Source organism: Oryctolagus cuniculus, chromosome 3 (assembly GCF_051225735.1).
Source record: "Oryctolagus cuniculus isolate XC-2025 breed Fujian yellow rabbit chromosome 3, ASM5122573v1, whole genome shotgun sequence".
NCBI lineage: Eukaryota > Metazoa > Chordata > Mammalia > Lagomorpha > Leporidae > Oryctolagus > Oryctolagus cuniculus.
Window position 1 is genome coordinate 75,451,667 of NC_142869.1, and position 24,955 is coordinate 75,476,621.

General features: G+C 38.1%; 1 protein-coding gene across 5 annotated transcripts in view; it reads left to right on the forward strand.

The window, feature by feature from the left end:
• The window catches only part of TTC21B (tetratricopeptide repeat domain 21B), a 106,852-nt gene extending 83,349 nt beyond the window's left edge, over window positions 1-23,503 (forward strand). For 4 of the 5 annotated variants that reach the window (XM_002712247.6, XM_070070739.2, XM_089329076.1 and 1 more), the window contains 7 exons: window positions 4,633-4,783; window positions 5,138-5,299; window positions 9,127-9,322; window positions 12,302-12,526; window positions 16,256-16,376; window positions 21,733-21,800; window positions 22,947-23,503. In XM_002712247.6, the coding sequence (XP_002712293.1) occupies window positions 4,633-4,783; window positions 5,138-5,299; window positions 9,127-9,322; window positions 12,302-12,526; window positions 16,256-16,376; window positions 21,733-21,800; window positions 22,947-23,024 (1,001 nt within the window). In that variant the 3' untranslated portion in view covers window positions 23,025-23,503. Of the gene's footprint in view, window positions 1-4,632; window positions 4,784-5,137; window positions 5,300-9,126; window positions 9,323-12,301; window positions 12,527-16,255; window positions 16,377-21,732; window positions 21,801-22,526; window positions 22,581-22,946 lie in introns of those variants that run through there. The other variant, XM_017342903.4, reaches the window with a different exon arrangement.
• The last annotated feature ends 1,452 nt before the right edge of the window (window positions 23,504-24,955 follow it).

Below are 24,955 nucleotides of genomic sequence, written 5' to 3' on the forward strand. Positions count from 1 at the left end.
GGCCAATCTGAAGCCAGAAATCAGGAGCTTCTTCTGAGTTCCCCATGTGGTTGCAGGGCCCCAAGTATTTGGGCTGTCCTCCCCTGCTTTTCCAGGCACATTAGCAGGGAGCTGGATTGGAAGTGAAGCAGCCAGGACTAGGACCGGCACCCATTTGGGATGCCAGTGCCGCAGGCAGTAGCTTTACCTGTTATGCCACAGCGCTGGCCCCACCATCTTATATTTTAGATTAAGGCTCTGTTTTAGCTTACTTCAAAAATACATTGTGCAGTCTGATTTAACTTAGATACATATTTAATTACTGCTGCCTTGACTGATTGTGTCTTTTCTCTCTCAAACTCTCCAAATCACTGTGGAGTTTTCACCTTCCTTCACACTAACTAGTTAACAGGCCCCACCAGTTCTGCCTGCTTGAAAGCTATCACATCTAGTCTGTCTTCTGCTAGCCCACTGTCATGATTTGGGACATTTACTCTCCTCACCTGAACTAGTGTAGTTTCCCAACTGATCTTCAGTCTCTGGGCTCTTGCTGCCCCCAGCCATCATGATGCCATCATCTCCATTCTAAAAATCAAAAGCTATATTTTTTTGATCCCTGTTAAAAATAAGAGTGGGAATGAGAGAGGGAGGAGATGTACAGTTCGGCACATGCTCCCTTGGACTTACTCCTAAGGGTAAAACTAAAAACTTGCTATGGGAATCCAACTTCCAATAAGTTGGCAGGTACCAATCCCATCTTACTAGTTAAATTGATCAGTTTAAATTCATAATTGATCATAAAGATAGGATTAACTGTCAAAGGGATCACATAAACAAGACTAGTGTCTGCTAATAATAACTGATAGAATTAAAAAGGAGAGAATAGGGGAAGCGGGATACGCAGCAAACTCATAGAATAACAAATCCCCTAAACAGCACTCTGTCCTCAAAATCAGCTCTTAAGGTATTCGGATCTGGCTAAAAAGCCCATGAGAGTTTCTCAGGCATGGAAAGCCAAGACACTGTGGAAAAAAAAAAAAAAACAGACCTAAATGAAAGATCTCTGTGAGTGAGATCTCGGTGGAAAGAAGGGGCTATGAAACAAGGAGGTACCTTTCTCTGAAGGAAGGAGAGAACTTCCACTTTGACTATGACCTTGTCTAAATAAGATCGGAGCTGGCGAACTCAAGAGGCTTCCATAACCTTGGCAGCTCATGACAAGAGCCTCGGGTGACTACTGACTCCATAAACAAGAGTATCAGTTGTTAAATCAACAACAGGAGTCACTGTGCACTTGCTCCGCATGTAGGACCTTTGTCCTTAATGTGTTGTACTATGTGAATTCACGGTATAACTAGTACTCAAATAGTACTTTATACTTTGTGTTTCTGTGTGAGTGCAAACTGTTGAAATCTTTACTTAGTATAGAGTTTATCTTCTGAATATAAAGATAATTAAAAATGAATCTTAAGGAAGAATGGGTTGGGAGAGGGAGTAGGAGATGGGATGGTTTGCAGGTGGGAGGGTGGTTATGGGGGGGAAGGACCGTTATAATCCAGAAGTTGTATTTTCGAAATTTATATTTATTAAATAAAAGTTTTCTATTAAAAACTATACCTTTGTTCTAAATATGATATGGCACTTCAGAGTAAAGTCTAACATCATAGCATTATTTTAATAATAATATAGCCCCAAATTATCCTTCCATTCATATTTCTTACCTCTCTTCATTCACTTTAATATCTAATAATACCAAACATAACACCATGACCACCACTACCTCCCACCTGCACTCCCTCACCCGCTGCTCTTATTCGCCTGGCTCTATGGTCATATGCCACTCCAAACGCCTTTGTCCATTGAGACTTCCCAGTGATATACTCCTACATGAAGCTTCTCTGGACTCCTCCAGACAAAGTTAGAAATTCTATGCTTTGTAATTCCACAGCACTGCCTTCATGCCTTATCTTTATCACACTGTATGTTACCTTCTTACCATCCATCAGTAAACATGGACCAGCTAAGTTTCTCAAAGTGTGATACATTTCAGTTAATGAATGGATTTTTTAAATGAAGAAATTTGTCTTCTGCAAATTTCATGATTAACAAGACAAGTAAATGTCATTTAATCTTTTAGTAGTTAATTAAAACTTGAACTAATAATATAGTATTATAAGGAGAAAATTATTCAAAAAGCTATCTTCCCAGTGTTGTCCTGGGTAATATTAACAATAGCATACATCACACATGTTGGCAGTATCATGACAAATAATTTGGCCAAGGGCCAGTGTTGTAGTGCCACCACTTGTGATACCAGTATTCCTTAACGAGTGCTAGTTAAGTCTGGCTGCTCTGTTTCTGATCTGCTTTCTTACTAATGGACCTGAGAAAGCAGAACATGATGGCCTAAGTACTTGGGTACCTGCCACACACATGGTAGACAAGATGGATTTCCTGGCTCCTGGCTTCAGCCTGGCCCAGACCTGGCTGTTGCAGCCAGTTAGGGATGGAATCTTTCTCTGTGTGTGTGTGTGTATGTGTGTGTGTGTCTGTCTGTCTGTCTGCTCTCTGTTGCCCTGCCTTTCAAATAGTTAATAAATAAATAAATAAATAAATCTTTCCAAAAATTGGCCATAAATTTTTAATATTTAGCTCCTCCTTCATCTACCACAGAGTCTATGGCTTTATTATGGAGCAGCCATCCTATTTCCTGTCAAAACTTTTGTATATTAATAATGGCATTTTAGTTTGTTCATCTCTTTTAGGCCTTTTCTTCATTTACATAGCAATCTAAGTCAAATACAATTTTTTCTTGGCCAATTTGCATGAATTTGTATGACTAATGTACAAGACTAATATTTGAAGCCTCTTTCTGAAACAATATTTTTATTATGCTCTTTTAGTGATGCCAAAAAGCAAGAATAAAATCTACAGAATCAAGATTATGTGTCAGGGAGGGCAAATGATCATATTATCAGCTGGGATGATTTTGGCTTCATGTAATAGAGTATGTGAAAAACCTTCCGAGGTTCTCCATTTTTTTTTTTAACTTTTATTTAACAAATATAAATTTCCAAAGTACAGCTTATGGATTACAGTGGCTTCCCCCCCACCCCACTTCCCTCCCACCCACAACCCTCTCCTCTCCTGCTCCCTCTCCCATTCCATTCACATCAAGATTCATTTTCAATTGTCTTTATATACAGAAGATCAATTCAGTATATATTAAGTAAAGATTTCAACAGTCTGCACCCACACAGAAACACAAAGTGTAAAATACTGTTTCAGTACTAGTTATAGCGTTACTTCACATTGGACAACACATTAAGCACAGAGATGCTACATGGGGAGTAAGTGCACAGTGACTCCTGTTGTTGACTTAACAAATTGACACTCTTGTTTATGGAGTCAGTAATCACCCTAGGCTCTAGTCATGAGTTGCCAAGGCTATGGAAGCCTTTTGAGTTCGCCAGCTCCGATCTTATTTAGACAAGGTCATAGTCAAAGTGGAAGTTCTCTCATCCCTTCAGAGAAAGATACAGAGTTTCTCCTTCTAAATAATTTTTATGGTAAAACATAATGTAAAATTTATAATCTTCACCATTTTCAAGTTATGGTTCAGTGGCATTAAGTACGTTCTCATTGTTGTGTAGGCCGCCAGCATTATCCATCTAGAGAACTTCATGACTGCAGACTTAACTCTGTATGCCAGCTGCCCATTCCTCCCTTCCCCCACCCACCCCTGGGAACTGCCACTCTGCTCTCTGAATCTGATAGCCTTGGGGAAGTGGAACCCTACAGCATTTATCCTTTTGTCTCTGGTTCATTTCACTTAATATAAAGTCTTCAAAGTCCATCCATGTTAGAGCTTGTATCAGAATTTTCCTCCTTTTTAACATAAACAGATCCATAACTTTATCTATGGATATATCTTAGAATCCTAAGAACCTAAAAAAATAGTGAAATAAATTGTTTTCTCAAAGTTTGGTATGTTTGTGATAAAAGAGAACTAGAACTAGGAGAAGGAGACTTCCTGAGAACCTGCTGGAAAAATATTGGAAACCAAATAAGTTAATTAATTCTTTTTCCTTAAAGAAAAGATGAATTGGATCAGATGTTAGGATTATAGTCTAGTAAGCTAGTGTCTAGTGGGTTAGGCCATATACATGTAAAAGTCAGGAATAACATTTTTCATTGTCACTCAAACATCCTTGTCAACATGTGCGGTTCTCACTGCCTTTCCACCTATAGTAAGTGTTAAAGGGTGTCCCAGAAATACAGTGGTTTACCCTGTGCCATCATATCAGTCCTCCTGAATTCCATAGATAGAGTGTGGATTGTGAAGGTAGAGACTATTTCTAGAAGGTTTTGATTCCAGGAGCATTTTAAAGTAAGTTATAAAAATGGTGCACGTTTTTTTCTAGATTTACCCATTTAAACGTTTCTCACTGTGATCAGCCCAGCCCAGCCTATACCACTTGACAGAATAGCAATGTGATCTTCTTAAGGACTTATAACCCCTGAAGCATTCCTTTTCTTATATTTAAATTGTACTTTATTTGAAATAAATCACATTTAAATTATGTAAGATTATAACGACCAAAATGAAAGATCATCTCTGTTGTCCATGTCTGAAGTATCATTTGTTTCTAGATAACTACATGACATTGTTTCGTTTGATTGATATCCTAAGAAGATGTGGAAAACTTGAGGACGTTCCACGATTTTTCTTAATGGCTGAGAAACATAACTCCAGAGCGAAATTGGAGCCAGGATATCAGTACTGTAAAGGACTATATCTTTGGTAAACCCACAGACAAATCACTTTTACATGGTGGCTTTTTTCTTATTCTAGAAAAAGTAAAATAAATTTTTTTCTCCTGATTCCTGGCTTCGGCCTAGAACAGCCTTGGCATTTGCAGCCATCTTGGGAGTGAACCAGCAGAAAGCAAATCTTTCTGTCTCTCTCTCTCTCTCTCTTTCACCCTCTCTCTCTATAACTTTGACTTTAACATAAATAGATCTTTAAAAAACATAAGCGCTTTTTTTACAGTGAAATATTTACATTTTAAAATGTTAATAGTTTTATGCTCCAGAATATAAACCGGTACAAATTTTTTGGTCATTGATTGAAATATTTTTTTTAATGTTTAACAAGGTATACTGGAGAACCGAATGATGCCCTTCGAAATTTTAATAAAGCTCGGAAAGACAGTGACTGGGGCCAGAATGCCCTCTATAATATGATAGAAATCTGCTTAAATCCAGATAATGAAACTATTGGAGGTGAAGTGTTTGAGAACTTGGATGAAGATCTGGGGTGAGTAGTGTTTGACCTGTTGTTTGATAACTTTTTTTTTTTAACAAAACAAAAAAAATTTCCCCTTCTGGGGAAAATGTGCTGGATATTTTATGAAAGAAAATTAAATACTGGTATAACACTAATGAAACTCAGATGAATAATTCAATTCATAGCGAATAGAACTATTCTCTAATCAGGCATAAAATGCTCTTAGGTTGTTTCCTAAGTCAGAGTAGACACATTATGAAGATACTCCCTCAATGACTCTATACAAAATAAAATAAATAATAGAAATTGACAATTGTGGCAAAAATTGGCAATGATAATAGTAACCACTAAACAAATGGTAATTATACACCAAACCCTGTGCTCAGTGTAGAGCACATACATTATAAACATGTATAACCTCATTTATTCCCTACAAGAGTAACATGAGGGCCAGTGCCGTGGCTCACTTGGTTAATCCTCCACCTGTAGCGCCAGCATCCCATATGGGCGCTGGATTCTGTCCTGGTTGCTCCTCTTCCAGTCCAGCTCTCTGCTGTGGCCCAGGAGTGCAGTGGAGGATGGCCCAAGTGCTTGGGCCCTGCACCCAGATGGGAGACCAGGAAGAAGCACCTGGCTCCTGGCTTGGGATCGGCTCAGCACTGGCCGTAGCGGCCATTTGGGGGGTGAACCAACTGAAGGAAGACCTTTCTTTCTGTCTCTCTCTGTGTGTGTGTGTGTCTGTAACTCTACCTGTCAAAAAGAAAGAAAGAAAGAGAGAGAGAGAGAAAGACAGACAGACAGACAGACAGACCGACCTGAATAAGCTCAGAGTTACCTTGTATGATGTGATCATAGTGATGGATCAAGACTAGTCTGAGTTCCACCTGGCCTCAGAACCCCTGCTGTTAGACCTGTGGCATACTGCTATGAAATGCTTACATTTCCATCCAGCTGCGTTTGTTGCTGCTTCTCTCAGAATTGGACAGGGCATGATTGGGGAATGTATAAAGGTGTAAGGAGAATATATGAGGTACTTTCTGCCTTTAGGAGCATGGAAATTTACTTAGGAGGCAAGAAAGATACCTGAAACTACTACATCTCCAACTCAAAAGAAATGAGTGAAATAAGTATGAAGTGTCAGAGGAATTCACAGAAGTCAGAGCAGTGCATGGTGGTCAAGGGAGGCTGCATGAAGGAGCAGTAGAAAGCAACAGGTTGCTGACACTTTCCAGTGACAGATTTTAAGGCTCAGATTATATAGACCATGGAAAGTTTGAGAGGAGGGGAGTAACTTGTTTATTTTTCATTGTTTTAGAAAATTTGATATAAAATATAATAAAGAACTATATGCTCTCCAAATGGAGATCTTCATCAAGCAGTTAAAAATACAAAACTTGGAGTGAGTGTTGCAATGGTTAAGACATTGCTTAGGACACCCATACCCCATATTTGATTGCCTTGGTCTATCCCAGCCCCACTTCTGATCCCAGCATCCTGCTAACCCACACCCTGGGAAGCAGCACTTATGACTCAAGTACTTGAGTCCTTGCCTCCCACATGGAAGACTTAGATTGTGTTCTTGAGCCCTGGACTCAGCCTGGCCCAGCCCCAGCAGTTGTGGACATTTGGGCAGTGAACCAATGGACAGGCGATCACTTTCTCTCTCTTTCTCTGTCTCTCTCTCTCTCTGTCCCTCTCCCTCCCTCCCTCCCTCTCTCTCTTTCTCTCTCTCACACACACACAGAACCTCCCCACCTTAAATAAACAAATAAATAAAGGTAAAAAATACTGAAAATTGGAACCCAGAAGGGAAGTCACAACTGAAAAGATAGATTTGGCAGATGTCTGCCAAGCAATTAGTTAGAACTCCATGAATGACCTCTTTGAGAGCAGAATACAGAAGACTGAGAACAAATTTGGGCGTGTTTGCATTCAAGGGGTCTGGAGAGTAAGGGAGATTAGAAAAGGGCAATCACTGTGGTGGAAAAAAAAAACGAAGCTGTTCTTGGTAATAGAAGCTGAAGGAGGCCGGCGCCGTGGCTCACTAGGCTAATCCTCCACCTAGCGGCGCCGGCACACCGGGTTCTAGTCCCGGTCGGGGCGCCGGATTCTGTCCCGGTTGCCCCTCTTCCAGGCCAGCTCTCTGCTGTGGCCAGGGAGTGCAGTGGAGGATGGCCCAAGTGCTTGGGCCCTGCACCCCATGGGAGACCAGGAGGAAGCACCTGGCTCCTGGCTTCGGATCAGCGCAGTGCGCTGGCTGCAGCGGCCATTGGAGGGTGAACCAACGGCAAAGGAAGACCTTTCTCTCTGTCTCTCTCTCTCACTGTCCACTCTGCCTGTCAAAAAAAAAAAAAAAAAAAAGAAGAAGCTGAAGGAGAGGAATTTAGAAGATGGTAACCCACAGAGTGCAAGGTTTGAGATAAGACAAAAAGCCCAAAGCCTATGAAAAGGACCAATGGCTTCAGAGATCAGGCTCTGGGAATTTGATTTCCTTTACTAATTGATATTTATCTTTATCTGTCTATTTGTGAATGTAAAAATAAGAAACTTGCCAATAAATATTCAGATTTTATTGTACTTGAAATGTAGAACCTTTTGACACATATTATTTCTTTTCTGAAAGTCTAATAGGCAACATGGTGAGCAAAGTAGAGTATATATTTTGTGTATCTGACAAACTTCCGTTGAAATCTCACGTTTACCATTTATTAGCTGTATGATCTTTTTTGCAAAAGATTTATCCATTTGAATGTCAGAGTTAGAGAGAAAGAGAGAGTCTACCTGCTAGTTCTTTCCCCAGATGGCCACAATGGCCAGGGTTGGTCCAGACTGAAGCCAGATGCGTCATCTGGGTCCCCAGCATGGTTGGCAGGGGCCCAGACATTTGGGCCATCCTCCTGTTGCTTTTCCCAGGCCATTAATAGAGAGCCAGATCAGAAGTGGAGAAGCCAGGACACGAACCAGTGACCAAATGGGATGCTGGTGTTGCATGTGCAACTTTATTCACTATGGCACAACACCAGCCGCAGCTATATGATCTTTGACAAATTACTTCACCTGTTTGAACCTCAGTTTTGCCTATCTGTAAAATGAATTTAATGTAGGTTGAGTGAGGTAATATGATAATTGGCCCTTTTCCCTTCTTCCTTTCTTTGCTTTGACTTTCTCAGTAGATTCAACATTAGAAAAAAATTTTATAAGATTTTATTTATTTTTTGAGAGGTAGAGTTACAGACAGAGAGAGGGAAAGACAAAAATAAAAGTCCTCCATCTGCTAGTTTATTCTCCAAGTGGCCACAGCAGCCAGAGCTGAGCCAGTCCAAAGCTAGCCACTTGTTTCAGGTCTCCCACACGAATACAGCGGCCCAAGCACTTGGGACATCTTCTGCTGCTTTCTCAGGCCTTAGCAGAGAGCTGGATCAGAAGAGGAGTAGCCAGGACACGAATCAGCACCCATATGGGATGCCAGCGCCACAGGCTGAGGTGTAGCCTACTATGCCATGGTGCCGACCCAAACATTTGAAAATTTAATGCTTCTACTTTTATTCTAGATTCATATTAGCTGAAATGAACACATGTACCACATGTTGATATTGTCTTCATTGATTTTTTTTTTACTTCATTCTAGAATGAATTATGGTTTAATGGTGTTTTCAGGGGCCATGTTAATTTTAGTTTAAATAAATACAATATAACTGTGCATTACTTTGTATTTTAGGATAACAAGTGATTTTCTTGATTATTTTTAAATGAGTGATAAAATGTGAAACTAGTGTAACCAGAACTCTGATTCTAATCTCAAAGAATTTTGCCTTGTGACTGATATACCTAAGTGATTTATTTTTAATTGTATGCAGTAATTCAACTGAGAAGCAGGAGTGTATGCAATTAGCAGTGAGAACAGCAGAAAAACTCCTCAAAGAATTAAAACCTCAGACGGCTCAGGGACAGGTACAACTTCACATAATGGAAAACTATTGCCTAATGGCTACCAAACAGAAATCTAATGTTGAGCAAGCACTAAATGTCTTCACTGAAATAGCAACATCTGAGGTTAGTAGATTTTCTTTTTCAACCTGGTATGCTGTCTTTCCTTGGTAGTACATAAGTATACAATTAATTAGTTTTTTAATTTTCTGAAGATTCATTAAATGATTTCTCTTTTAAAAATTATACAAACACACATTCACATCCTTAGGCCTAATTTTATGTAATGTACTTTTGCTTCCAGAATAGACACAACTGCTGTTTTGATATGTTTTTGATGTATTTATCTCAACTAGAATGTTGAATTCTACAAACAGGGAATTATACAAAAGGTCATAAATTAATTCTCTGGGAGCAACTTTTCCCTCTGGAGAATTTCTGTGGTAAAAATGTAGCCTAGGTTAACTTCCCAAGTTAAAATCAATACCTGGTTGCCTCTGTCTCTCACCTTATCAGCTTGTAAACTTGGGATTTTTCCAAATGTAGTGCTGAGATCAATACGACTTATAATTCATTAATACAAACAATGGTGTTCTTCTTTAGCAACACTGAGGTAATCTCCTACAAGCTTGTTTATTATTATTTATTGGTATTCTAAGAAGATCCAAGGCTTCTTTTCTCTCTCCACTGAAATTCACTTCGTTTCTCACTCTCTGGGTGTTCTGTGTTTCCTTCCCCTTGCCCACTCAGTTACTTGTTATCAAGGAAAGAATTATGACGCCTGCCCCATCAGCAATTGGTAACAATTCAAAGTACACTCCTTGGGTTTCATGTTTATTCTTCCATGGGACAATGCCGTAGACCACCGTAAATTCATAAGTTTGTGCCTCTAAGAGGCTATACAGAGTCTTGCTGTATTTTCCTGTGGTTCTAAGGTCTCAGTGGCAGGAATAAACTATGAGAAAACCTTTTATCATGTCCCCCTGCCCCTCTCCTGTTTCCAGAACCCTGAAGGTGATTCAGGGGGTCAGGAGTCCTATAACTGCTCCTTTGGGTATGACTATCCTAGTTGGCAGTTGAATTACCACTAAGCCACCCCTGAAAGAAAACAGCCAGTTAGCATCAGCAGCAACACAGACATTCAAGCAGTGCTTTCAGAGGCTGTGCACTATTGAATGGGCTTTGTGCAGTGGACAGATGATAACTGCTGAATGAAAGTGCCACAGCCACGTAAGTCTACGAAAATCTGTGAGAACATGATGAAGTACAGTTTCTGGTAAGGTGGCAGCATGTTGTGAGGTGATGTTCTTCCATATAACAATAAGAGAGTTTATTTTCAGTGAATTCAATTATTCCTACTATGCAGGTTAACAGTGAAAGAATCAAAAGCATTGAGTGACTTTTTAGCTATTTCCTGCCTAGAAAGACTGCCAGTTTCCTGTATTGATGAGACTTCACTGTTTTTTAAATCATTCTACCATATGTGATTGCTGATAAACCATCTGCCAGTCTGTTTACTGATCATATTATTCGATTGATAATGATATGTGAGATGAAGTTTCGTAAACACTACATTTCATCTCACATTTTTGTCTTTTAACTCATAGACTGCATATATTCAAAGTAATGAATAATGTTAAGCAGCCAGTAGTTGCTAAGCATAGTGGAAACCTCAAAGATAACATAAGTTCCCTTTTTCCAAATTTATCATAATCTACAGAAGATGAGGCAAGCATACCAACTACAATACAAAACAACATGTATTACATTCTCTCCTTGAGTTGCAAATAAACGTGTTGTAGGAGACACTGTAAGGAGAGTGGGGGAACCCTTTTGTGGAACAAGTATGATTTAAGAAACAGGTGTGATTTGAAGAACCAGAATAAATTATAGTTTCACAGGAAGAAATGAACAAAGCATATTATACATAAAGGGGAAAATACAAGCAAAGGGAAAAAAGAGGATATATTCACAACTGTATGGGTCATTCAGAGGGACTGAAGAAGAGGTATGTGACAGGAAGTCATGGCAGATATAGTAAGCCCAAGTAAAGTGTTTCCCCTTGCTTTCACCATACTACCTTGACCATGAAAGTGCTGTATTTGTAATAGAACTATGTTGGCCATTGAGTATTTTGCCACTATCCTCTCCTTTTGCAATATTCCTTATTAGTTACTCAAATTTTATGTCTTATGTTGCCACTTTCTATAGGCATTATATCACAATTTCCAAGTTGCAATGTCTCATCCTGTATTTGTATTTGAAACTGATAGCATCTTTGTATAAAAGCATCATAATCCCTCTGCTGAACTTTAAGAAGCACCCTATCTTAAACAGGAGCAAACCTCTTAACTGCTTTCTGGATGGATCGCTAATGGCCTCCATTTCATATCAATTCTTATGAACCTGTTGGGTTTTACAGAGTAATTTTGAATTCTATGTGAAAGAGTATTGTGCTTATCAGACTCCATAAAAAGCTGAAGACCCTGAATCTAACACATTCTAAAAGAATGAGTTGATTGCACATATGATTCCCGAGTGATTAATTGCATACCATATTTATAACATTTAGTTGGATAAACTTTATTTGGAGAAGTGTTTGACCAAAAAGAGAAGGAAGGGGAAAAAAACAATAGAAGTCAATGTGGATAAAGACTCCTTATTTGTGGGTAAATCATTCTTTTATTCCTTTTTGTCAGGTGAAAGAATCAATGAGCCAAAACATTAAAGCTGTTCAATAAGGATTATACTGACATATAATGTTTTTTTCTGATTCTATACAAAACCCAAACAACCAGTTAATCTCATTAAAGTTTGAGTCATGTTTATTGTTGGAATTATGTTTATGGCATCTGCATAGTTATTGAATTATCCTAACCACACCCAGTGTCTGGCCAAGTTTTTTCACACTGACTTAAGGTTACTTGATGTTTTAAATGACTATAATGACACACATATCTGTGGTAGAACTAGAAAAACTGTTATTATCCACAGACCAATTCTAGGACATAGCATTTGCTGCTTTCTTTGTGTTTTTCTTTCAACAGAGCACATTTATTGTGTGTGTGTGTGTGTGTAGTGGTCTAAAGCTTTGTTTTATTGCAGAAAGATCATATCCCAGCACTCCTGGGGATGGCAACAGCTTTTATGATCTTGAAACAGACTCCAAAAGCCAGAAATCAGTTGAAGCGGATTGCAAAAATGAACTGGAATCCTATTGATGCTGAGGAGTTTGAGAAGAGTTGGCTGCTACTTGCTGATATTTATATTCAGTCAGCAAAGTATGACATGGCAGAAGAATTACTAAAACGATGCCTGCGTCATAATAAAGTAGGTGCTTGAAGAGTAAAAATCTTTGTTAACATTTTGTTGCATTAGCTTTCTTTAACATTTGTTAGAAAGTATTGTGCCATCTCCAAGCGTTCTTGTGTGTGTTTTGAGAACGAAACATTTATACTTACCACAGCCACAAATAAATATTAATAAGAAGCCATTTGCCCTTGAAAATAAAAGAAAAAAGGAGATTTATACAGTTTCAAATTTCAGCTGTGGTGATGCCCTTCTTACAGGAAGTATTTTGGAATGTCAAGTGTTTGCCTGTGATTACCCAGCTCATCCCAGAACTAATGAAAATTGCAAAAGAAGATTAGTTGCAGACGCCTGTCCTTCCTATTAAGAAATTCTCTTAATGAATTTACTGTAGCTGCATGTCATTTTCACGTTATTAGAATGCACTACACAGAGTAGATTTTGTGAGGAAAGTCTTTTTAGCTTTTAATTTGATTTTTTTAATGAAAGTTCCTCGTCTATAGGTGCAAAATTGAAAAATCTTAAAGTCCTTGGAATTGAAGACTTCTACTAACATTCTGATGTTTTACCACAGAAAGAATGTTTTATAACAATTTTTTTTCCAAGTTAATGTGGGAGGCCTGACATTGTGGTGTAGCCAGTAAAAACCACCACCTACAATGCCAGCATCCATATGGGTACTTCCAGTCCAGCTCCCTGCTAATGGCCTGGGAAGATAAATATTTTTATTTGTTGAAAAAAATCTCTGTACTCAGGAACTTAAGGATATATAACTTCACAGATCCATACCAATTATATCAAAATCTTTTTTTTAAGATCTGATTTATTTATTTGAAGGTCAGAGGTACAGAGGGAGAGAGATACAGAGAGGTTCACTCCCCAGGTTCACTGCTGGTTCACTCCCCAGATGGCTGCAGTGGCCAGGGCTGAGCCAGGCTGAAGCCAGGAACCAGGAGCTGCTTCCAGATGACATGAGTAGCAGAAGCCCAAACACTTGAACCACCTTCCACTGCTTTTCCCAGGCTATTAACAGGGAGCTGGATTGGAAGTGGAGCAGCTGGGACCTGAACTGGTGTCCATATGGGATGCTTGCATTGCAGGTGGCAGCTTTACCCACCATGCCACAACACCAACCCCTTACTTTAAAATCTTAATCACAGAAAATATGTTTTACTCTCTTTCAACAAATTAGATTACAAAATGGGTCAATTGGTTTTTAAAGAGAATTTAAGATTATCTAGTACTGTTAAGAAAATTTCTTAAGAATTTAAAAGCCTAAGACACCATGCCATTCATCAATTTATAGACAGTTCTGACTGCTCAGTTTTAAGTTAAATTGTTCCTGAAAAACAGAGAATATTCATCAATAGGCTTTGAAAACTTAAACTGCTAAAGAGTTAACCCTTAAATGTCTAGTCTAGGATTAAGCAAGATTGTGTGAGAATTAAGGTTTTGATGGAGGTAGAATTTTGGTTTTCCAGACAGCTGATAGCAGTACATTGTGTGGTCAAGTATGATGGCTGCGTGGGCAATTTCATTCAGCCCTGCTGGTTAGGCTCATCAATAAGGGAAGCATGAGGGGCCAGTGCTGTTGCATGGCAGATAAAGCCACCTCCTGAGATGCCAGCATCCCTTATGGGTGCAAGTGTGAGTCCACTGCTGATCCAGCTCCCTGCTAAGGCACCTGGGAAAAGCAATGGAAAATGACACAAGTACTTGGGCCCCTACTACTCATGTGGGAGGTCCCAAAGAAGCTCCTGGCTTGGGCCTGGTCCAGTTCTGGCAGTTGCCACCATTTAGGAGTGAACTAGCAGATTGAAGATCTCCCTCTCTGTCTGTCTCTTTCTGTCTCTGTCTCTGTCTCTCTCTAACTCTGACTTGCAAATAAATAAATAAATATTTTTAAAAAATGTAAGCATGAGAGACAGGAACTAAAGCTTAGGAACCTTGAATTGCATAATTAACAAATGGAAACCATTCAGATCAAGGCAGGAAGTATACAAAATAATACTAGGCCATCTTGTCATACCAGATGGCAGGGAAGTATCAAATATGAATTATGTCAAAGACTTAGAAGAAAACTTGAAGACACTCTCACATCAAATACATTTAAATTCATGACTTCACAAAGATTCTAAAATGAAGGAAAATCCTAATTGGTCACTACTTTCGTAAGCTAATGAATGGACTGTTATTCCTAAAGCTAGCAAGAGAAGAAAAAGAGGTAAACATGCATTTGCCTTCTCTGTACAAGCTGCATGATGGGGTAACCAAACAGCAGATAAGGAGACACTTCTCATTACAGTCATTTTCCTGCTAATCAAGGAAGAAAGATGAAACTGTGTTTCAACCTTGAGAATTTGTGAATGTAAATAGCATCACAAAAGAGGGACAGTCAGACATTCTGTGCTTCCTGAGGGAAGAATACAATATCTATGACAGGGCCAGGACTATCAGAAGTGAGACAAGTGAAACACTAAGTAATTAAGATAAATGAAAATTTAATATTTTTAATCAAAATAAATGGAATCAACTATTCAGTAGAGAGGATCTTACTGTGCTGTGCTGAGCTGTAGCCTACATCAGTATATGTCCCTATGTTCATATTTTTATGTCTTTTTAATGATAACAATTTTAATGAAAATATGATTGATGAGATTTCTTCCATTAAACTGAGGCAAGTTAAATTATAATAAATTCATTTTAGTTATAAATAAAATATTGAGACTTAAATAGTATGTCTTTATATTATCTTTTTTTAATTCTTCACCATTTTTAAACTAATGTTCTAGAAAAATTACAAAAGCACAAAAATATACATCCAGGGTTGTACATATTTCCTTTCACTTCGGGCTAAGATGTGGTTCTGCTTGGCACTGACCTGTGGAGTAGATTAATTTGTTTTTCCCCCAAATCAAAATCATCCAAACCTCTGGACCTGATTAAAATTTTCGACATTAGTGATGTAGGAATATATTAGATAAAACTATGAAGATGTAGTCAACTAAATCTGGGTTATGAGAAACTTCAAGACAAATACTTTTATTTGTACTACATTTGATTGCAAAAGTAGGAGAGAGAAAATCTTTACATGAAAATAGACTTGGGAGACACTTCAGCCAGTTGCAGTTTCTCAGCCCTACTTGCATGCTCATTCTAACTGAAATGTCTTTAAAAATTATATTGAGACTTTGAACTTGGATTAGTGACTAGATATATGGTGATATTACAGAGTTGTTACATTTCAGGTGTGATAAACTGTGATTATGTTTAAAGAATGTATTTTTTTTGAGAGACCCACTAACATTTATAGATGGAATGATCAGTATCTAAGGACTTTTTTTCAGGTAATAGGGAAAGAAAAGTGTGTAGGATAGAGGTGAAAGAGTACTGGTCATGTATTAATTTTAGAAGATGAGTTATGGGTTCTTGAGTCTTAGTATACTCTTATTCCTATATTTGTATTAAAATTACTCATAATAGTATACATGTATATGCATAAAATACATATGTCCTGATGTGTATTTCTGATTCTATAAAAAGTTTGTAGTTCTGTAGGTTTGGAATGGGGGCTTGGTATCATAATTACTTATTAAGTTTTATGAACTATTTGATTGTATGCCCAAAGTTGAAAAACATTGTTTTATTTGTCATTTGAATTGTTTAATATAAGTTACTTCTGTAGTCAAAAACATTCCTTAGAATCTGGGATCAAACTTAATCCATTGATAATCTTCCATTTTTCTTTAGTCCTGCTGCAAAGCTTATGAATACATGGGATATATTATGGAAAAAGAGCAAGCATATACAGATGCTGCCTTCAACTATGAAATGGCATGGAAGCATGGCAGTCAGACAAATCCATCAGTAGGTGAGTTTAGCAAATTGGGCCCTGTGTTTTCATAGGAAACTTGTGGAGTTTTTCTTTCATAAGTCTTCATTCAAATGCAGAACAAAATATAACAACCAATTTTCTTAGACGTTTCTGGAAAGAAAGTTCATATTCATAATAAATTATTAGCCACCAATAGTTAAGTATAGTTTTTTGAGGTCCAAACTTCATCACCATAGAAGACATCTAGTCTAATTCTGCTGTTTTCTCCCCCTTCATTCTCTGCTATTTAAAAAATGGTAGCACTGTGGAATAATGTGTGTGACAATCAAGTTAGAAAACATTCCAATATATCTACACACACAGATTACTGCAGAACTTCTCAAAGCCTTCAAACACTTACGTATTGTGATGAACATCACAGAGGGCCAAAATTTCCCACAATTATTTTACAATGGGGCCTTTTTCCCCCTCCTGAGCATCTAGAAACCTAATCTAGTTCCAGTATTTGTAAACCATTCCTTGACAGCGTTCCTAACAGACGGGAGGCATCTGGGATACACTCAGTGACCAAGCTTCCCGATTGTGAGACAGCCCATCCCCATGCTCTTCTCTCTCCTTGTGCTGAGCTGAAATAGGCTGCATTGCAGTTGCCCACGTCTGCTCTCTGGAGCGACCCACAGATCCTTTTCTTCTCACTGATGATAGCCCTTGAATTGTGACTTTATGTCGTGTCCCTGCTTAAGACCCCACTTCAAACCACCCTCAGTTACTTGTCCTTACTTCCTGAGACTTGGTTCTCTGCTGCTGTCAGCTGCAAGCTCTAAAATTGTGTTTCCCTAACCGTGCTTTGGAACACTTGATGAGATGTTAATAGTTATTTATATTAAAAAAAAAAAAAAAAAAGACTTGAGTATGAAGGGAGTATTTTCATCAGCAAATAAGTTTGCAAAACACTGGCTTTTTTTTTTTTTTTTTTTTTTTTTTTTTTTTTTTGTCCATGCTCCTTAGGTGAATCAGTGTTTTTCTTTTGACTGGGCATTTCCTAATTGTTAATTCAGCCTGTGATAGCATCAGTCTTTTCAGCAGCCATGGCACAGCATAGCCTCGGATGCAGTCATCCTCACATTAACAGCCATCAGTTCAGCTCTCCCCTCACCTTATGTTTTTCTGGGCTTTATTATTTTACTGGTCTTGTATAAAGCACAGGAACAGATGATTTTTTCAGTATTTTCCATTCTCAGGAGTTATACAAGAGTACTTCAAAAAATTATAGAATTATGAATCAAGAAAAGTTTATTTGGTGTAAAAAACTTGAAACCCATGCATAGTTGTTCTGTAATACCCATTTCCCATGAATGTTTTGAAGAACCCTCATATATCTTACAGAATGAAGTTAGCTTGTAGAAATAAACTTATTAAATGGCCTTAAAGTAATTTTGACACCTTATTCCACAGAAACAATGGATTTAAAAATAATTTGTATATTCTGTTCCTTGCCAGAGGTCAGCAAGTAGATTGCAGCTCACTAGGTGTTTCAGTGTATCATCATGGTATCTTATGGATGGCTTTATCAGTCACTCCAACTTGGATTTAGCAAACATTTCTCTGTGACTCTTAGTTAACTCTTTGCAAAATTGTCATTGTATACTCGCCCCAATCTGGCCAATTTAACAATGCATTACACTTTTTTCAGTTTTCAGGAAACCCTTAAAATCACACTCATACTCTGTCTGTAGGTGGCAAGTTTGAAGATTGCCACTGGGAAAGCCACCAGGAAAGATAGGATCATTTGCTTGACTGCGTAATCATGTCATCCTGTCTATATATAATGCTGCACACTTCAAATATATATAATAAGAACTTTAAAAAAATGGGCAGCAGATTGTGAGATTTGATGATTGTCTCTTCTGTTAAGAAACATTTTTTTCAGAATGTTTGGTGAACTCTTTACTTAGTGTAGGATTAACTATACAATCATTAAGTAAATTGAAAATTCATCTTTGTGAACATAAAGAGTGAGAATGTGAGAGTGAGGTAGAAGAAGGGTTAGAGTGTGGGCAGAAAGGAGGTAGGAGAAGTATCACTATTTGCCTAAATCTGTATATATGAAATACATGAAATTTGTACAACCTAAATAAAATTCAAAAAATAAAGGCAGCAGGAACTGAGAGCCAGTGAGACAACAGAAAACAATGTATTCATTGTTCTCCATTCACAACCATTCCCAGGTTGCAGGACAGCCTGAAGTATTTACATTGTTTTTTTGTTTTTTTGTTTTTTTGTTTTTCTCTCTCTCTCTGGTTTTCCTGATAGCATATAGTTGAGTTCTGTTAAATCTGACAGGTGTAATGTGGCTGCAGTGTTCATGTACCTTGCCCTCTTTTCCGTTTGTTTTCTCTCTAAATTTTTTTGGGCTGGATCATCTATGAAATTTATACTGACATTTATAGCTCTGTGACTCTAATGTAGTGTTCGTTTACACAGAAAAATTGTTAACATTTGTGTGGTATTCAAAATTTTTAAAAGCTTATTACAAGTGCAAGCAAGGATACTTAAAAAGTGGAATTAAAACATGTTTATTTTGGTACAAAAACTATAGAATTATTATTATTATTATTATTATTATTATTATTGAGACTGGTGTTGTGGCAGTTAAGCCCCAGCCTGTGATACCTCGTATCAGAGCAACAGTTCCAGTTTTGGCTGCTCCACTTCCAATCCAGTTCCCTGCTAATGTGTCTGGGACAGGTGCTTAAGCCCCTGCCACCAAAGGGGGAACACAGATGGAATTCCAGGCTCCTGGCTTCTGCCTGGTCTAGCCTTGGCCATTGCAGCCATCTGGGGGAGTGAACCAGCAGACAGACAATATCTCTTTCTCTGTCTTTTCCTCTATTATTCTGCCTTTGAAATAAATAAAATATATCTTTTTTAAAAAACTTCATACTGTGAAATCCACACAGAATTTTTCATAATATGCATTTTTTGGACTTTTTAAAGACCTCTGACTTCCATTTAATCTTTGAGAGCTTGTTTGGAGGTTGTAGCAGGGGAGTGCAGCTACTCAGATACGAGTCCTCCTCTAGTGAGGAAGGTCATCTTCTTCAACTACAGCTTCGGGAGGGATGCACTTGGAGTGGTGAGGGAGGAAGGGGACAGCCGCCTAGCCAGCCAGATCAGTCAGATCAACCCTAGTGATCAATGAGGTAACAGATATTGCAGCCACATCACACTCACATCCTCCATTTAATCTTTGACATTTTACTAAAAGAGGGCTGAACATTTTGGTGTGGTGGATTAAACTGCCACTTGGGACATTCATATCCATTCTGGCTCCTTCACTTCTGGTCCAACTTCCTACTGCTAGGAAGGCATCAGGTGTGCCACAAGTACCTGAGTCCCAGCCACCCACATGGACCCAGATGGAGTTCCTGGCTCCTGGCTGAGGCTTGGTCCATCCCTGACTATTGCAGGCATTTGGGTAGAGAACCAGGTGATTGTCTGTCTGTCTGTCTGTCTCTCTCTCTCTCTGCCTTTCAAATACAAACACATAAATATTTTTAAAAAATAAAATTATACCAAGAGTTAGAAGGAAGTTATTATCTCTATTTTATGGATGAGGAAACTTAAAATTGACAGCTCAAATTACGTGCCTAACCTCCCCAAATTGGTGAAGAAGCCAGAAACCAAACCTAAAACCACACTTAATGACAAGTTCCTACACAAAGTATGGTTGGTATGATGGCCTAAATTGTTTTCCTTTTTAAATGTCACAAATTCTATTTACTAGTCAATTTTACAATACCTTAGCTATGACATTGAGTCTGCCTCTCTGAAACTTCTTGTTTTCAATTTTGGTAGTTCTGTGAGTATATCTATATAGATGAGTTTGGGATGAATATGTATATATCAAATATTATAAATTTTAGATAACTGTTCTTTTGGCTACCATATGATTGTATTAGCCAGGAATTCTTGTCAAGTTTTATTTGGAAGTTTAAAACTTTGTTCTGCCACTTTTATGAGCACCTACGAGCAGCATTCACGTCTCCCTATTTCATATTTCTAAGTGGTAAAGTGAGGTATTACTGCATATGATTTTACATGGTGTTATATTTTATTTACTAGATACAGAGCTGCTGTTATTTATTGTCTCCTCAATTTTCTTATGCATTCTTTTTTTAAAAAAAAAAGATTGATTTATTTATGTCAAAGTTACAGAGAGGAGAGACAGAGAGAGAAAGAAATCTTCCATCTGCTGGTTCACTCCCCAGATAGCCACAAAGGCTAAGGCTGGATCTGGCCAAAGCCAGGAGCCAGGAGCCAGGAGCTTCTTATGGGTCTCCCACATGGGTATAGGGGCCCAAGGACTTAGACCATCTTCTGCTACTTTCCCAGGCACATTGACAGGGAGCTAGATTGGAAGTGGAGCGGTTGGGACTTGAACCAGCGTCCATATGGGATGCCAGAGTCAAAGGTGGCAGCTTTACCCACTTTACCTGCTATGCCACAGTGCCAGCCCCACTCTCACTCGTTCTTATTGGAGAATAGCAATCATTTTAAAATATCTTAAAACTTTGTTCTGATGGTCAACACCTACCCTGTGGCGTTTCTAAATCAGAAATTGTGGTCATTCTTCCTGATCACTACAGTGTTGACATGCGGTGACTAATCCGCCCTCCTTTGTGTTGTGCCTGTCTGAGCTATGTCTTCTCGTCACTCACTCTCTGTTTGTTTGGTTCCTATGTGTGCTACCACTGGCCTTTACACACTCGCCTCCTTCTCGCTGATGATTCTTGATTCACACCCTGGCCTGGTTTCTGTTTCGCGCTTTGGGTTCCACGCATCCTCTGGCACCCTGTTGGTCTCAGTCAGACTCCTTGTTACAAGTCTCCTGGCTTGGATCTTGACTTGTGTCAATCTTTCACAGCATTTATCTCAGTTTTGAAATGATTCAATTACCCATGCAATTATCTGAGAAATGTACTCTCTCCTAAGAGAATGCAAACCTCATGACTGTAGGAGTCAGATGACCTGGTATGTTGTTCCAAGCCCATCTACACTGTATAAATGAACAGTTGAGTTGTTAACCTGAGATAAATGAGTCCTCTCTAGCAGGCTATAGAAACCACCCTTGTGGAGTGGCAGTCTTTTAAGCTAACTGGATTTTCGCTGAGGTCCCTTTGTCCTCCCCAGCCTCTTTCTCCTCACCCTTCTTCAGTGTCACTCTGTCTTCTATTGTCACACCACTTTCCTCTGTGCAGTTCAGTCACCAGCTGCCATAATGAGCTCTCCAATAACTAAATAAACAAGGGATGAGTCAACTAATAATAATAGTAAAACCAGCAGTGGGTTCTATGCACAGTACTGTATCTTTTTGTTGTTTTCTTAACAGGATACAAACTGGCATTTAATTACTTAAAAGCAAAAAGATATGTGGATGCAATTGACATTTGTCATCAGGTAAACACTGAAATTTAGATTTCTTAAACTGTTCCAAACGCATAATTTCGTACTATAGTTAATCATAAAATGTACATTTTGAGTAGATGACTTAGTATTTTATTTAAATGACATCAAGTATATTCTGGAAAGATTATTGTGTTCGAAATTTAGAAAATAGTAGTTTATGTAAAACAAACATGTATTTTTAATTTGGAACCAAAATGAAATATTTGTATCAATTTCAAGGTAGAGGCTAATGAACAAATGTTAAATAAAACTTAATTTTCAAGTTAGAAGATGTTTTGATATAATACTGATTCTCCAGATCATTGTTCTGAATATAAACTCTTGTGAATGTCTCAGTCTGGCCAGTGGTGAATTGAGATTTATAAACCTGATAAAATGTTTTATTCTGTAATTTAGAAGTCATTCAGTTACAGATGACTATTTCTCAAGTTATATTTTTGAATTCCTAGAATTTCCTTATATATACATTGTCTTACTGATATTCTGTATAAAACATTACATTAAATATTGTAAAGAGTTCCAAGAAAAGCTCCTTAGAAAAGAATTTTGTAATGTCCCTTATCCCATATAACTGCACATCGGCATCATTCTAACAGATGCTAGCCTCAGTGGTGGCAATCAATGAATGAGTCTGTACATTACAATTATGGTTTCACATTAATTTAAGATTATATGTTAGAATCATTTGTAAAAGTTTTTTTTTTTTTTTTAATGGAGATCTCCTCTTAGATCAGTGGGTCTGGAAATTCATGTTTCAAAATTACTCCAGGTAAATCTGATATTTGATCTTGATTAAAAATCACTTTCCAAGGCTTTACTAAATATCATGAATAAATAGTTTAATCATGAAATATTGTAAGTCATTGATAAATAATTTTTCCCACCATTATCTATTAAGGAAGGTATTGTTTTTGCTGTGTTTTCTACATGTGTTATACATATTGTACTGTTGTCATTTGGAATGTAGATGAACCATGTTCCATCCAAAATGTCACCTTTCAAAGGTGTTGTAGTTGCTGTAGCATTACTACAATGATATTACACCTGTAGTGCTCTTTGCTAGTGAATTTTGTGACTCCTTAGTTCTTGATAATTAATTGCAGGTTCTTTGGGATTCTTTGTGGTTTTTTTTTGCAGGTTCTTGAAGCACATCCAGCTTATCCAAAAATCAGAAAGGATATACTTGACAAGGCACGCATGTCTTTAAGACCTTGAAAAGGAGAATTTTAACTTAGTTTGTTGGTTAAGTGAGAAATGAAAGGAGCTTTGAGTTCCTCCGGTTCAGAATTGGTTAGAGCTAATGTTTCATGATAGAAGCATCCTTTCCTTTCTCCAGCAGAGGCTGCTGCTGCACATAAAGAGAAAGCCATGCCAAACGCATGCCTGCTAATGGAGAGGGTGAATGAGAACCCGTCTGTCTCTTGATGACGTGTAGATATGGCAGCTCTGTGGTAAAGACTGTAAACCATTTCTACAAAGAACATTTGGTTAAAATCTGGATAATCAAACATTCTGTCTTTTTCCTAAGCAATGTCCCTTGCTTATTTCAGGGAATATATGTAAAATGCATTGTTCTCTGTTAAATTTTTTGTGATAGTCTGTGTTTCAAAAGTTTGAGTAAACCTCGATGTAAATTTATGAAAAAGACAATATATATTTTAAATCTATATTTTAATAAAGATCTTGTAACTATATTTTTTATATTCCTCTTAGAAATCACATGGCGTCAAAAGTTTTGCAAAATCAGGTTAAACTCCTCAGGGCAATATTGCAGAAAATAGGACTTTCTTAGGTAAGCCTTTTCTGGCAAAGTACAGAGTGTCAGTTTCCCTTTCTGCTCATTCTTCCAATGTGATTTGAAAAAGGAGCTCACAAGATTCACCATGTGAAAATCACTTGCTCACCCAGCTATGCCTAACAATACCCAATCAGAGCAGTTATCCCTCTTTTACACTAAATTTAACCTCTTCTTAATAAATACAGTCCTTATCATTATTTTAAATTTTTTGTCTACATATTTCTCAATTGTCTTCAAAAATCAAAAACACGATTTTCAATATTCCTACATTTGCAATGAACACAGAGTGTTTTTAAAAGTCATTTGCTGCTTTTCTTTAAGTGTCTTCTACCTGGGGAAGGCATTTGGCATAGCAATTAAGATACCATTTAGGATGCTGTCATCTCATATCAGAGGGCCTGGATTTGAGTCCCAGCTCTACTTCTGATTCCAGCTCCTTATCCCTGCACACCCTGGTAAGCAGTAGTGGCTCAGGTGTTTGGTTCCCTGCCACCCACATGGGAGACCAGGATTAGGTTCCCAACCCTTGGCTTTGGCCTGACCAGCACAGGCTGTTGCTAGCATTTTGGAGTAACCCAGCTGGTAGGAGATCTCTGTCTACATCTCTCTCTGTCTCTCTACCTTTCAAATAAATAAAGCAAATTTTAAAACAATGAATGCCCATGTTGAGCTGTATTCTCTTGTGACTGATCACTTCTCCAAGTTTTCAAAACTCTTTTTAATTCTAATTCTACGTTATAAAATTCTAATCAGTCCACTTTTTCCACCTACCTTTTATTTATGGTGTTTCATGAAAACATTTAACAATAATAGAATATGTGAAGACTTTCATGTCTGTTAAATACTTATACATGTCTTATTATGTTTGATCTTCACAACCATATAATACAGGCATCATTATCCCTGTTCTCAGACTGAAGCTGTGAAAAAATTATTTCTTTATCATCAATTCAAGAGGAAAAATATCTTACAGCCTGAATGGGCATTATTGAGCACAAGGCATAGACTGAGTATCCCCCAAAATTCATGTTAACATCCTAATCCCACATGTGGTAGTATTCAGAGGTAGGGCCTTCAGGAAGCAGGAGGGTGGGATGGGATGAGTGCCTTTAAAAAAAAAAAAAGAGAGAGAGATCTGAGAGTGTTCTCTGGCTGTCTTTCCCAACAGGTGAAGCCATAACAAGAAGTCAGACTCCAGACTCGGAGAGCTAAGCTTTAGGGCAGGCATTGCAACACAGTGGGTTAAGACACCACTTGAGGCCAGAGCTGCAGCTCAACAGGCTAATCCTCCACCTGCGGTGCTGGCACTCTGGGTTCTAGTCCTGGTCGGGGCGCCAGATTCTGTCCC